The sequence below is a fragment of the Galeopterus variegatus genome, unplaced genomic scaffold, assembly GCF_000696425.1.
Source record: "Galeopterus variegatus unplaced genomic scaffold, G_variegatus-3.0.2 Scaffold2108, whole genome shotgun sequence".
Classification (NCBI taxonomy): domain Eukaryota; kingdom Metazoa; phylum Chordata; class Mammalia; order Dermoptera; family Cynocephalidae; genus Galeopterus; species Galeopterus variegatus.
In genome coordinates, this window is record NW_007728219.1 from 254,933 (window position 1) to 269,676 (window position 14,744).

At 54.7% G+C, this 14,744-nt stretch overlaps 2 protein-coding genes across 2 annotated transcripts in view; both read right to left on the reverse strand.

Moving 5' to 3' along the window:
* Positions 1 to 241, reverse strand: part of LOC103596782 (striated muscle preferentially expressed protein kinase-like) — a 17,374-nt gene extending 17,133 nt beyond the window's left edge. Inside the window, exon 1 of the mRNA XM_008580491.1 lies at positions 47 to 241. Coding sequence (XP_008578713.1) covers positions 47 to 241 — 195 coding nt within the window. The remainder of the gene's footprint in view (positions 1 to 46) is intronic.
* Positions 242 to 5,313: 5,072 nt separating this feature from the next.
* DES (desmin) lies at positions 5,314 to 12,749 on the reverse strand. Its single transcript, XM_008580486.1, has 9 exons — positions 12,056 to 12,749; positions 10,951 to 11,011; positions 10,763 to 10,858; positions 10,456 to 10,617; positions 10,156 to 10,281; positions 9,246 to 9,466; positions 7,945 to 7,988; positions 6,313 to 6,395; positions 5,314 to 6,104 (listed from the first exon to the last, which is right to left on the reverse strand). The coding sequence occupies exons 1-9, from the start codon at positions 12,631 to 12,633 to the stop codon at positions 6,063 to 6,065; spliced, it is 1,413 nt and encodes a 470-aa protein (XP_008578708.1). The 5' UTR covers positions 12,634 to 12,749; the 3' UTR covers positions 5,314 to 6,062.
* Positions 12,750 to 14,744: the final 1,995 nt, after the last annotated feature.

Genomic DNA, 14,744 nt, shown 5'->3' on the forward strand with positions numbered 1-14,744 from the left:
GCCCATCCCGGAACCAGCTGAGGCTGGGCTGCGGCGTCCCGCTCACCACCACCCGCAGCCGCACGTCACCGCCCGCACACACCGCCGCGTTCCGCAGGGGCCGCAGGAAGACGGGAGCCCCGGCCGCGGCCGCCGGGGCCCCTCCGCCGGCCCCCACCTTGGCCCTCTTCGGGGGCACCCCGGGGCTGGGGGGTGCCCTCGTGCCCGCGTCCTCGCCTCGCGTGCCCCGGGCTTTCTGCATGGCTTCGGCGAGCTGGGCTGGGGGGACACTGGAACTGGGCGGCCACCGGGACACCGGGGGATGGTGCCCTGGGAGGCGAGTCCTGGGGGCCGGCGGCCTGCCTTCCTGCTGCCCGCCCGCCTTCGGCCTGTGCTACCCAGAAGGTCACCAGGGCGGCCGGCGGTTGCGCCTCGGGGGCTATTTTTAGGCCCCCCGGCTCGGGTTGCGAGGGAACTGTGGAGGGAGGGGGCAGCAGAGGGGGGGGGACTTGGACTCCACTTGGCTCCTTCTCTCCCTCCAGGAGCCCCCAGGGCCAGCCCGGGCTTAAAGGAGTCCCTGGGGATCTGTTACAGGTCCCCTTCCCCAGGGTGTGCCTGCCCCACAGCCGACCCACCCCCAGGAGTCGGGTTACCCCTGGGCTCAATCCCATTTCCCTTCCTCCCTCTTCTCAGGCCCCTGATTCCCAGACTCACAGGGCTGAGGGAGAGGAAGGGGAACGGTCCTGGTAAGATGCCTGGAGAGGTCAATGGGGAGGCAGGCCCACGTGGAGGTGAGCAAACATTGGCAGGAGGGACCCCTGGCCTCCTCCGGAGCCTCCATTACTTGGTGGTGAACAGTAAGACCAGGAGCCTGGGAGGCAGGTGGATTCCGGCTCCTGGCTGATCCTGCCCTCACTTGCTGGGTGATACCAGATCTCTCTGCCTCCAAGTCTTTATCTGTAAAAATGGGTGCTTGAATGGACTTGCAACAGGCAGAAAAGAGTGGGAAGGCCTTTCTAGGCACAGGAACAGCATGAACAAAATGAGAGCATGATGAAAGTAGACGAGTCGCTCTGAGAATTAGAGAGGTTTGGAGGCATTGAGCCACAGTGGGAGGGCAGTGGAGGAAAGGGGGCGGGGGGCCTGATGGAGAAGGTTTTGGTTGCTCAGGTCTCTATCCTGAAGGCAGGCGGTGCCACCACAGGGTTTTAAGCAGCAGAGTAACATGGTGTGAGCTGTGCTTTAGGCAGATCCCTTCGGCAGCCACAGCGTGGGTGGAGGGTGAACCAGAGACGGAAGACAGAGGACAGTTAGAGTAGTGGTTTTCAAAGGATGGCATCTGTTAAAAAGTATGGATTCCTAGGCCCCACCCCCAAAGACGCTGGTTCAGTAGGCCTAGATGGGAGGGTGCAGCAATCTACACATTTAACAAGGGACCCAGGTGACTCCGATGTGTCTAAGAGTCGCACTTTGAGAGACATCAAGAGAGAACATTACCATTTTAAAACTTCCAGATGAGACCTTTGTAATAGAACAGTTCTGTATATTGACTGTGGTGGTGCTCACATGAATCTACACATGTGATAAGATTGCATAGAACTAAATGTGTGTGTGCAAGTATACACACACACACACTAAAAAGTGCATGAAAACTGGTAAAATCTGAAAAGGGTGGGTGGACTCTACCAATGTCACTTTCCTGGTTGTGATACTTATTATAGTTTTACAAGAAGTTACCACTTGGGGAAATCAGGGGAAGGGTATACAAGGATGTCTCTTCATTGTTTCTTAAACTGCATGTGAATCATATAGTTACCTCAAATTAAAAAAATGTTTAAAAAGCTGTGTGAGAGACCCAGGCCTGACCTTGAGCCCTGAGGGATGAAGTCTGGGCAGGGCTAAGAGGAGCCATGAGTCATTCAGAGGAGAAAAGTTCTCTTGACCTTGCCTCCCCATCCCCCACCCTCCTTCTGAGATACTGAAGTGAGAGAGAGACAGAGAGAGGGAGTGGTGTGTGTGTGTGTGTGTGTGTGTGTGTGTGTGTGTAGAAGATACAGAAGAAACACTGAATTAATGTTCATAGAGATTAAGAGCCTTCAGGAATAATTTTTTTAGTTTGCATATATTAAAGGTTATTCTTTGTGATGTGCATTTCTTTGGGTTTTGACAAATGCATAGAATCATGTATCTGCTACCCCAGGACCATACAGAGTAATTCCATCATCCAAAATATTTGCTTTAGATCCCCTTTGTAGTCAACCACACCCCCCTCCAGCAACTCCTGGCAACCACTGACGAGTTGAATTCTAAAATGTAAATTGAATTCTAAAAGGTAAAAATGTGGGGGAAGGCATTGCAAACAGATGGAACATCAAGAATAAAGAAAAATAGTTTTTTTTAAATGAATAACCCAAAGTCATCTTATACTGTGCCTCAACAATTTGCGTGGAATGCAGTGGGTGGTCTGTAAATGCTGGCTGATTAGCTGGTTGGTTGAGTAAATGAACTGTGTGATCCTGAGCAAGTCACTTAACATCTCTAAGCCTCAGTTTCCTCATCTACACCATGGGGGTAGCCCAACTCAGGGTTTGTTTATTCATTCATTCAACAAACATTTTTGAATTCCTACTATGTACCTAGCAATGTTCTAAGGACTAGAGATACAGCAGTGAACAGAACAGACAAGGATTCTTGCCCCCCTTGTTGCTTATATTTGAGGAGAGACACAAAAGAGAAATAAAGACATTGTAAAGATTATTAGAAAGCGATAAGTGCTGTGGGAAATGCTGAGCAGGGTAAGGGGGATTCGAGTGTGGTGGGGGATTGCACTTTCAAATAGGGTGGCTGGAGTCGGCCTCCATGGGAACATCTGAGCCAGTCCTGAAGGATTGAGGAAGCAAATTTTAGTAATGCAGCCATCTGGGGAGGATTGCTTCAGGCAGAGGTGGGAATATGCCCAGTGGGCTCTGGGAAGAGCCAGGAGGCCAGCCAGGCTGGAGGGAATGAGGGGAGAATGGAGGAAAATGGGTTAGACAGGTTGCAGGCCACAGTGCTTTTGTTCCTAGTGAAATGGGAAGTCATCTCAGGGCTCTGAGCAGAAGAAATTACATGATCTGACTTGCGTTGTTGTGATGGCATTAAATTATTATATTAAATATTAAAATAAATATTAACTATTTAAAAGGGCCTGGCACAGAGCCTGGAACAAAGCTTGTCTCCTGCCTTCCTATGTCCCTAATAGGGGCACTCATTGATTTGCGCACAGGGGACTGTGGGCCTGGGTAAGGAGGGCACAGGCTGGGGTTAGTCGCTGGCGCCCTCTCCTGGGAGGAGCCAACACTTGTTGTGACAGCTAGAAGTGGTCAGGTTCCAGCCAGGCTGGTGACCCAGAGCAGCTGGCTGCAAGGCGCTTGTCTGTCCCTCATCATGGGCCCCACAGTGGCCCCCGGCCTGGCGCCGGGCTGGGCGTGTGTGTTGCCAGTGTGCCCTGCCTTTCGATCACAAGCCTATGGTGTCATGGAAAGAGATCTGGGCTCCGGAGGCCAAGGAGCCTGGGGCCCAGTCCTCCTTTGCTATAAACTCCTGTGTGACCTTGGCAGGTCACCCTACCTCTCTGGGCCATGGGGTGTTTCCTCTAAGTCATAATGATGTAGCACGTGTCTGGCACATGGGAAAATCTCAGTAAATGTTCATTGAGTCAGTGAATGAAGTGGGGGGCATCAGCCCTTCCTGGTGAATATTTAATTTAAAGAAAAGTAAGTAAAAGTGCCTGGTGGGTATTCATTAAACAAGTATTTAAATATTTAATGAGTGCCTACTAAGTACCAAGCACTTTTCCGGGCATAAAGTAGTGAATAAAGTGGATAAAACCTACCCTTGGGTAGCTGCATTTTAGGTGTTGAATCAAAGGGCATTGATGTATTTGTATATGTGCCCTGGGCCAGCTTGTGGTGAGAGGAAGGAGGAAAGAGGTGAATGCGTAGAATGAGGCTGGGGTCTCAAGGGGCAGGGGGTGGGAGGGTAGCCAGAGTAGACGGACAGGATAGGAAAGTGCCCACTGAGCCCTCAGTTCCTGGCATAGAGACCTGTCTGTCTCCTCCACCCCTCAGATGGGGTTGGAGCTGGTCAGGCCTGATACCTCCGGCCCAGTGGGAAGATGGTTAGTCCTCTAGGAGTCCTCATTTCTTGACGTTCAGATTCTAAAAGGAGAAGGCACCAAAGCGTCCCGAGGAACAGAGAGAGGTTTTGCCATGGAAGTGCTGGTGTGTACGTGTATGTGCATGTGGGGAATGGGTACATTGAAGATCTGGTTGTACATATATGACCAATGCAACCCAAATCTTCTTTGGTTTGTTTTTGCCCATTCCCTGGGTTCTCTGGGTCACTGCCCAGCTCCCAAGGAGATAAGCAAAGCTTAGAGCCAGAATTTCTAGTCCCAGGCAGCCTCTGCTCAGAGAATGCTTTCTCCTGGGGACAGGTGGCTCTGGGCCTTCTCTCTTCTCTGAGGACAAGTAGGTAGTACTTACAGGAGACAGAGGTGTGCTGAGAAGAAAGGGCTTTACTTCAGAGCTGTCCCCAGCTGGAAGAGGCCACCACAGAAGTAGCGAGTTCACTGGAGACATTCAGACAGAGCTTAGATGTCTGCTTGTCAAGGACGTTGGGGCAAGGCTGGGGAGGGGATTTCTGTACTGTGAGGGTCACTGCCTGGGGGACTTCTGAGGTCTGCCTCAGAGTCTAAGATTCCTACATTCCCTCCACCTTAGTGACCAGTATGTGCCCAAGTGCTTTTGGGTTTTTTTTTCTGGTGGGGGAAGGGAGAGCCTCCTTCAAAACATTTCCTGACCTAGAGTATTGAGCCTTCTTATCTAAGCATAAGATACGTCTTTCCACATTTCTGAACATTATCATTTTTCCTGGAGTAGTCTCCGTGCAGGAAGGGTTAATGGAAAGAGGCTGTATGCTTCTCTGGGGAAGGGACTGAGAGAGCCCTAATTCAGAGTGCGTTTGTGGGGAGCAGTGGCATCATTTGAAAAGAACAGCAGGTGGTGTGTCCCTCCCAACTCATGGCCCTGCTGATGTGAAGGTAGGGTAGGAGGCATCAAGGGGCAGTCCAGGAACTGGGGCCTAATGGGAGGTATTTGTGGTTCCCCAATAAAAGCCCCTGGTTCAGCCTGCCTTCCCCCCTTGTTGTGCACATATGGCAGGGCTGGGAGGCCCTGGGGGACAGTCTGGCTGGGCAGGAGGGCAGCACAGTCCATCTCACGGTGATGGGTGGTACAACAGGGTCCTGGGCCCCCAGAGGAGACCCAGTGGTCAAAACAGCAGGGGGCGCACTAGGTTGTGCTTATCTCTTTATTGTTCTGTCCAGAGTCCCTTTGGTGGGGGAGGGCAGGCGTGGGGAGGTGGGCGCCCCTCCCACCAGCCGAGACCTCTCTCTGCCTCTCTCCTCTCCTGTCCTCTCCAGCATCTCACCCACCCTCTCTCCTTCTGAATCTCCTGCTCCCACATCCGGCACCTTCGGGGTTTCCCTCTTGCAGCCCCTGCTTCCTAAGCCCACCCTGGGCTGGGGAAAAGAAAGTAAAGGACCAGAGGGACAGTTTCAAGCCCCCCAGACTTCACAGAGGCTAGTCCCCCTGGCCACCTGCCTGGCTTGCTGAGGAGGCTGCCCTTTCTCTCTCTGAATCGGGCTGGGGGATGGGGAGGTCCATGGGGCTCAGTCCTGACCCTGCAGTGTCCCAGATCTGGGGGCCCTCTCCAAAGCCAGAGGCTAGAGCCTGAGGTCACAGAGGTGGGAGGGGCAGGATCATGGCTCTGGCCTGGGTTCCATCTGGCATAAGAGCCAAGGTTCACTCACTTCCAATAGCCAGGACTCATGCCTGGGGTCCGCAGAGGCAGCTGGGGTGCTCCCTGTGGCAGGACAGGAATGGGCCATGTCCCCTGTGGGGACCATTAGGGATGGGCAGTGACAAGGGTTCAGAGGCTGTGAGGGGGGGACTGTAGCTGGGTGTGGTGTCCAAGGCTGGCTTCAGGAGGCAGTGAGGACAGGAGCGAGGACGGTCTCTGGCAGCAAAGGGTCCCTGGCTTTAGAGCACCTCGTGTTGCTGCTGTGTGGCCTCACTGACAACCTGGGGAGGAAGAGAAGCCCAATCCAACTCAGTGCTGGCCAGAGAACGAAGCTTCAGCCCTGTGTCGTCCCTAATCCCAGGGCAGCAGGACGCTCTTGCCGCCCAACCAGGGGCCTGAACCAGCACAGCTGGTGGAAGACACCTGGCTGACAGTCCTCCTCCCACACACTCATAGCCTCCACCCAGGATAAGGGACCAGACCACTCACCTCCCCGTCCCGGGTCTCAATGGTCTTGATCATCACCGTCTTCTTGGTGTGCACCTCAGAACCCCTTTGCTCAGGGCTGGTTTCTGTAATGGATCCGCCGAATGCTCAGCCTGACCAAGGCCAGGCCTGGGCTGCACCAATGGCAGGGAATCCATCCCTGGCCACATCGGACAGCACCCTGGCAGACTCCTACTCCCCTTGAGACAGGCTTGTTACTTCAACAAGACTTTAGCACCTTTCCTTGAGTCCGGCACCCAGGAGGTGACTCTGCAGACCCTGGGGTCAGTCCCACAGTTGAGGTGGGCTCAGGAGCCAACAGATTGAGGGAAGGGGAGCCCTGAGGCCCAGGCTGCCCAGCACTGATAAGCCCCACACCTTCTTTCTTCCTTTCCACCCCTGGGCTCTAGGAGAGCCCTACACAAATTTGTATTCTGGGACTCCCCGCCTCTGAGACAGAACCCCAAAGTCCAGTCCCAAGAAACTCTTTTAGAGGATCCTATAGTACCCAGCTCTCTTCAAAACTCAGGATGAGCAACTTGACGTCTTAATGAAAGTGAGATGGAATAAGAGTCAGGCACTGATTCACTGTGCTGATGGTCAGTCACTTTCCCTCAGTTTCCCCACTGTGAAATGGTAACAATGATACTTGCCCCTGTCGTGGCCTATTGATTTGAAAGTTTTAAATGCAAGACACACTTGGTGTCTGTATAAACAACTAATTGTAAAGAGAGGTTCTGAGTTTTATAGAGAGGGTCAAATTTAGGTCCTGCTATTATGAGTTTGTTTATGAATCTCCTTAGCAAACAATTAGCCTGTGATGAACATCGTTGCTCGATGGAGCACAGCATGTATTTTTTCCTGATAGAAACAAACATCGAAGATATAAAAGGTTTGATCTAGGAAAGGAGACACTGCCAAAGACTCCGACTTGCTTTCCTAATGTATCATTATAGTGTGTTTTTCTGCTCTTTGGGGTTGGAAAGCCACTCGATCTGCATATTACTAATGTCAGAATGGCAGAATGCCCTAAGAGCTCATTCTTTTCATTGTTTGGCTTTGAAGATTTGGCTTCATTTTTTTTCAAACGTGCATTGTTTGGCTTTGAAGATTTGGCTTCATTTTTTTTCAAACGTGCATTGTTTGGCTTTGAAGATTTGGCTTCATTTTTCAACATCTTGCTCCAGCAAACTGGAGGTGTTCAGCTGACAGCCAGGGGGCACTTGGCGACATGCCAAACAGACAACGGGCGGGCGGTAGGTGCCTTCTAGCCCACAGCATCTGAGATGCTCCTACTGCCGGGCCCCCAATGACACCCCTGGTACTTTCAGAGATTGGGATTCAGAGCAGACACTGTTTCCTGATGCCCAATACCCCCCAGAAGCTGCAGGAGACATGGTAAATAGAATCCAATACAATAAAATCAAATGAAAAGCTCTCTGTCAGAAGGCACCTCATCTGCCTCTATTTAAACTTTCCAACCTACCCTCAGCAGCCCCCTTTCTCTTTCCCAGACCCCAGGCCTGTTCCTGGCCCCATAGTCCCATCCTCCCCTCCTGGCCAGCCTTGGGCAGTGACCCCGGCTTGACTCCGGGCACCTGAAACCCCAACCTCCACCTCCCAGCAGGCACTCACCTCGGAAGTTGAGGGCAGAGAAGGTCTGCATAGGGAGATTGATCCTGAAAGAAAAGAGACCAAGCCCCCAAAGGGTTAACGACCCTCCCGTCTATCCCTGCAACCACCCATCAAGGGTGGAGGACCCTGGTGCTCCATAAACACCTTACTCAGCTATCCCAGCCTCACTGACCCTAACACTCACATGGCCCACACTGCTCAGGGCATGGGGTCAGAGGCCAACTTCAGCTGTTCCAGGAACTGTCCCTCCTGGAAGGATTCCCCATTCCAGCTCTGACCTGCTGGCATGACATCCGGATGCCTAACCCCCACTGCACCCCCCAATTAACCAGGATTTCCTTCTTGCTCCTGGCACTATATCAATAGCAGCTGTCAGTGACATCCATTACGTGTGCCCACCCTCCATCCAGGCCAGTTTCAGGCGCTGACCGTCTATACCTCGGGCTGGGGAAATGTAGCACGAATTTAGCTACCTTAAAAGGCCATCATATGTAGATGTTATTTTATGAAATCTGATATCTCTCTTTATGTGAAAAGTCTATATCTAAACATGTCTGCTGCTTTTTAAAAACTTCAGATGTTACCATTTTTTATGAGTATCAATGGGTACCATATTTTGGAGTAACTGACCTGTTTTAAATTGAAGTTAAATTTACGTACAGTTGAATGTACAGATCTTTAGTGTACAATTCCATGAGTTTTGATCAATGTCTATGTCTATGTAACTACCGGTCCAATCAAGGTGTAGAACATTTCTATCACCCCAGAAGCTTCCCTCGTGTTCCCTTCCAGTTTATGTTGTTTTCTGTCTAGAGGTGGGTTGCTCTGAGCATGTCATCTGTGTCTTTTCCTCTGAGCACAGGTGTGTGTGTGCGCCTCCATGTACAGGTCTCTTTAGTACTTCTCTTCGCCTCCCCATGTGCGAGGCTGTCTGTCTCTCCTTCTGTCTCTATTCATCTCTAAGTGCCCCTCCCTTTCCTTCTTCATCATTCCCCACTCTGCTTTCATCTCTCCCTTGACTGGCAGCAATATTTTATTACCAGTTGCTGAATATGGTTTAATGCTGCTGATTCTTAATTCTGAAGGTGGATAAGGGAATACTTATGTTTCTCTTTATATAAAGCTGTTATAAATTAAATCACTTTTTACCCAGGTGGCCTTGGTGAATTCTCTGCAATTAGCAGAGTGGTGGCCTCTCATATAAAGTTGTTTCCAGGTCTTGTTGAGGTGATCCCAGGGCCCCTGGGGGGCAGGAATGGGCCCCCCAGCGCCCCACCCCCAGCCCCAGCCTCGCCCCTCACCGGCTCTCCTCGCCCTCCAGCAGCTTCCGGTAGGTGGCAATCTCCACATCCAGGGCCATCTTCACATTGAGCAAGTCCTGGTACTCGCGCAGGTGGCGGGCCATCTCATCCTTGAGGTGCCGGATCTCCTCCTCCAGGCGCGCGATGTTGTCCTGGTAGCCGCTGGCTTCGCTGGCAAAACGGTCCTCCAGCTCCCGCATCTGCCTCATCAGGGAATCGTTCTGCGGGGGAGGGGGAGCCCAGATCAAGGTCAGGCTGTTCAGGGGGTAGGACATTAGGGGCCCAGGGAGGAGAGAGAAATGGCTTCCAGTGGAGAAAAACAGCCTGATACCCTCTCTGATACTGGGGTCATGAAAGGACAGAAAGGAAAAGGGACTTGCCCAGGTAGCACAGATCATTAGCTGGGGAACCTCCAGGGTGAGCACCCCTATCTTAATCTCTGGTTGACCACTCCACCCCTCCCCCTCCTCTACACTGTACCTCCCACCTGTACCCCCCAATGAAATGCCAAAGCTGGTGATAAGGAGCCTAGGCTCCCAGATCCAGGGAACCCTGAACTCAAACAAAGTCTTAAGTGGACATTCAGGGAAAAAAATGGATAGAAGGGAGCATCTAGGTTCAGCCTCCCTTCCCCTGCACAAGGAGATGCCCTCAGAACCCTCTGATCCCTTAGCGCCCAACTGGGAATCCAGCTGTCTGGTTTTACTTCTGTTGTGGATTTGAGGAGATGGAGGCCCAGAGAAGGTCTGTAATGGGCCCAAGGTCACAGAGTGATAACTGGGAATCCAGCTGTCTGGTTTTACTTCTGCTGTGGATTTGAGGAGATGGAGGCCCAGAGAAGGTCTGTAATGGGCCCAAGGTCACAGAGTGAGCATGCGAACTGCAGGCAGGCAGGCAGGCAGGGACTCACAGTGCCCTTGAGGGCATCAATCTCGCACGTGTAGGACTGGATCTGGTGTCGGTATTCCATCATCTCCTGCTTAGCCTGGCGCAGTGCATCATTGTTCTTGTTGGCTGCCTGGGTCAGGTCGGACACCTAAGAGCAAAGAGGGGCCCTGAGGTGAGGAGGACGCAGGATGAAGGTAGGCCTGGGAAGGGGAGCATGGGCACTCCGGGCTCACTCTCCACCCCTTGGAACGAGCCCCAGGCAACACCTCCAAACTGGGATTGAGGGGAATAGAGGTGCCAGTCCCTAAGCCAGGCTGCCCACCTTCGACTTGTACCACTCCTCAGCTTCAGAGATGTTCTTAGCTGCAATGGTCTCGTATTGAGCCCGGATGTCCCTGAGAGCGGCGGTGAGGTCTGGCTTGGACATGTCCATCTCCACCTGGACCTGCTGTTCCTGAAGCTGGGCCTGCAGCTCACGAATCTCCTGCAGGGAATGGTTGGGCTTCAGTCCCCTCCCAGGCCCCACATAGCACCCTCACACCCTCATTCCCAGAGTCCCACCTCCACCCCACTTTCCAGCTGCTTTCACCATGGCCCAAGGACCTTGAGGCAGAGGGGCCAAGGCATACCTCTTCATGCACTTTCTTGAGAAATGCGATCTCCTCGTTGAGAGATTCAATTCTGCGCTCCAGGTCAATGCGAGCTAGAGTGGCTGCATCCACATCCTGGGAGAGGGCAAACAAGGACAGGTCACTGACCACCCAGGCAGGGCACAGGAAGACTAGGGGACATGCAGGGTGGACCGAGGAGGGCTCACCGCTCGGAAAGCAGCCAAATTATTCTCTGCCTCTTCCTTCAACTGGATCTCCTCCTGCAGCCTGGCCAGGATAGACAGAAGGACAGAGAGTTGGTGGGATAAAGCTGGCAGTGGAGATGACTGGCTGGGGGCTGACCAGAGAATGGGCTCCGGACAGGGAGAAGGCTTGCCTGCTGGGTAGAGACAGGAGGCCCAGAAAGGGAGTGGCAGAGGCCCTTCCCACCCAGGGAGGGCACAGGAAGTGGCCCAATCTCTGTCCTGGAGCCACACCCTTGAAGTCTATGTTCCCACCAGACTGTGACCTCCCTGGGGTTAGGAACTGTGTCTATATTATCCAACTCTGTGTTCCTGGTTCTCAGCCCCAGCCTGGCCCATGTAACTGTTCAATCAATGTTTGTGACTTTGGTGGCAAGAGGGTGACTCTGCTCACTTGGGCTGTCAGAAGCAAGACCCATGAATACTCTATACTTGCTGCTCTTTCATGCTGGGAGCCTGGTGGAGCCTACAGTCCCGTCCTCTCAAGTTTTCTGAGGGCTACGGTCCCCCACCCACTCTCCCCTTTCCTCCAGCTTATCCCTCCACCTCGACAAATGACTCAGCCTCAGCCAGGCCCAAGGGTCAAGCCCCCCCCCCCCCCCCCCCAGGGCCTCCTTACAGCTGAGCTGAGAGCTATTACTTAATCTCTGCCCCCGCCCTTCCGAGCCTGCCCAGCTTCCAATGTCTCCTGTCAACCTCCCCTCTCCCTCTGGCGTTTACCTCCAGCCCTTCCTCCCCCCATCTGCCTGCCTGACTCCATCCACATTACCCCAGCATTTAAAAACGCTTTTAAAGGGGGCTGCCCACAGGGCCTGGCTCTCCCAAGGTCTCTCATTTCCACCTAGATGTATCTCCCCAGGAAAACTTCTGTGCAGGATGGAAACACAAGGGAGAGACTGGGGCCCATCACCCCTTTGGGGACTCAGGTGGATGTCCCTTTCCCTACATAGGGCAGGAGAGGGTCCCTGGCCCTGGGAGAAGGGGGGTGCTGACAGCTGGGCCCCAGCCTCCAGGCCTAGCCTCCTGCTCCCTGCCCGGGGGAAGGGGGTCTGGTGCGCCGGGCCCTCACTTGGCCTTGAGCCGCTGCAGGTCGTCGAGCAGGTTGTCGCGCTCGACGTCGACCCGGGCGCGTTGGTTAGTGAGCACCTCCACCTGACGCCGCAGCTCCCGCAGCTCCTCCTCGTAGAGCTCGGCGACACGCGTCGGCTCGCGGCCCTTGAGCCGGTTGACCTCGGCGGCGAGCGCCGCGTTCTGCTGCTCCAGGAAGCGCACCTTCTCGATGTAGTTGGCGAAGCGGTCGTTGAGCTCCTGCAGCTCCACCTTCTCGTTGGTGCGCGTGGTCAGGAACTCCTGGTTCACGGCGTCGGCCAGCGAGAAGTCCAGCAGCTCGCCCGCGCCGTAGGAGGAGGGCGCGCGGGTCGCCCCCAGCCGGCTGGCCCGCAGCGCCCCCAGGCCCCCGGCCCCGCCCGACGTGCGCGACACCTGGTACACGCGGGACGTCACCGAGCTCGAGGAGCCCTTGGTGCCGAAGCCCGCGCGCGGGAACACGGGCGAGCTCAGCGGGGAGCCGAGCGGGAAGCCAGGAGCCCCGCCGAAGGTGCGGCGGTAGGAAGACACGCGCTGGCTGGACGAGTAGGCCTGGCTCATGGTGGCGGCGCGGGCGAGGCTGGGCGGGCGCACGGAGGAGGCGGCGGGCGGGCTGCCGGCCGGAGAGTGGATGCGGCGAGGGAGACGGGGCCCCCAGCCGTCCGCACTATTTGTAGCCCTCCTGACATCAGCCCCCGCCGCCCCTCCTCTGACAGCTGCAGGATCCCGCTGTCCTGCCAGGAAAGGGCGGCCCCTGGCCGTGGGGGCGGGGAGGCCAGCTCCCCTGCAAGAGGCCTGAGCCCCTGGATAGGCGGGTGGGGGCCCTGACGCGCTGACCCATCCAAGAGGGCAGAAGACAGGCAGGCCTGCCAACGGCCTCACCCCTCACCGGAGCAAAAAGCATGTCTGGAGCCCCGGGGCAGGCCCCCTTTAGCTCATGGGTGTCTGCCCTGTCCTGAGGTTGGTGAGGCGAGAGAGGCTGGAGGCTTCCATTTAGTTCGAGGGTCCCCTTTCTGCTCACGGTAAGTCCACCAGCCAAGCCTAGAGGGCTGGGGTCTCTAAGCAGGCAGGGCAGGAGGGAGGGTATCCAGAGGGCAGAAAGCAATCCCGGCCAGAGCCTGCCTGCCCAGGCATGTCCACTGGCACCTGGGCTCTAGCTCTGAGCCTCAGTTTCCCTCTGGACTAGAGTAGGTCCTCTTTCTGCATCCCACCAATGAGGGCAGAGCCTTAAGTTTATAAACAGCAGGGTGATTTCCAGAAAAAGGGTCTGATGAGCTCTCAGTTTCCAATTGCTATGTACACTCTCACCCCCACACCAACTTAACCAGCTCCTGCCCCCTTGTTCCCCCCACCTCCACCCCCTCTCTGATTCATCCCCCTACTCCTCACACCACCACCCACGTCCACACACACCATGGGGGCCCTGACGCGCTGACCCACCCAAGAGGGCAGAAGACAGGCAGGCCTGCCAACGGCCTCACCCCTCACCGGAGCAAAAAGCATGTCTGGAGCCCCGGGGCAGGCCCCCTTTAGCTCATGGGTGTCTGCCCTGTCCTGAGGTTGGTGAGGCGAGAGAGGCTGGAGGCTTCCATTTAGTTCGAGGGTCCCCTTTCTGCTCTAAGGAGAGACTCTAGGTCATTTGAAGGGACAAGGCCTGTTCCCAAGAAAGGCTCCTTATTTCTAAAGATTCTCTGGAAGTTGCAGAGGTTTGGGAGTGCTTAGGCAAAGACGGTAAGTCCACCAGCCAAGCCTAGAGGGCTGGGGTCTCTAAGGAGGCAGGGCAGGAGGGAGGGTATCCAGAGGGCAGAAAGCAATCCCGGCCAGAGCCTGCCTGCCCAGGCATGTCCACTGGCACCTGGGCTCTAGCTCTGAGCCTCAGTTTCCCTCTGGACTACAGTAGGTCCTCTTTCTGCATCCCACCAATGAGGGCAGAGCCTTAAGTTTATAAACAACAGGGTGATTTCCAGAAAGGGTCTGATGAGCTCTCAGTTTCCAATTGCTATGTACACTCTCACCCCCACACCAACTTAACCAGCTCCTGCCCCCTTGTTCCCCCCACTTCCACCCCCTCTCTGATTCATCCCCCTACTCCTCACACCACCACCCACGTCCACACACACCAGGGATTTGTGTTTTGTCAGGAGCCACATGTCAACCCAGCCATCTCCCTGGCAGCAACAGCTGCCAACCCGAAATACCAGAGCTGGTATTTATAGAGGAGAATGCATCGGTCCGGGAAACAAGGCACAGGAGAGGAGATTGGGGGGAAAGGGGGGCCGGGTACCTGAGGAGGCATGGGCGTCAGATGGTCAAGGAAGGCTGGAGGTGACAAGCCCCAATCACTTCCCACCCCCATAATGCTCCAGACCCCCAACAGGAATGGAGCCCAGCAGAGGGCTTGCCCATCTTTCACAACACCCCTCCTTAGTACAAGGTACTCACTGACCCCTAAGGACATCCACACTTCTCTGTGAACACTGGCTGTGTCCCTACACCTCCACCTGGCACTCGACAGTCCTTTCTTAGGCCTGACCCTTTTGGAATGCAAACCCTGGAAATAAAGCGCTGTGTTAAGAGCCTGTAGCTGGTCCTACCCCAACCCTGCCCTCACCAGCAGGAGTAGTGACTAGCAGGCTGAGCCTCAGGCTCCTCAGCTATAAAGTGGGGACGGT

What these genes read in the sequence shown, in the direction of transcription:
- DES (XM_008580486.1), bottom strand. Translation starts at nt 12,633, where the DNA reads ATGAGCCAGGCCTACTCGTCCAGCCAGCGCGTGTCTTCCTACCGCCGC. An exon ending in TTGATGCCCTCAAGGGCACT is followed by an intron (nt 9,467 to 10,155) that starts GTGAGTCCCTGC and finishes CCTCCCCCGCAG; the next exon opens with AACGATTCCCTGATGAGGCA. An exon ending in TTGAGACCCGGGACGGGGAG is followed by an intron (nt 6,105 to 6,312) that starts GTGAGTGGTCTG and finishes CTTCCTCCCCAG; the next exon opens with GTTGTCAGTGAGGCCACACA.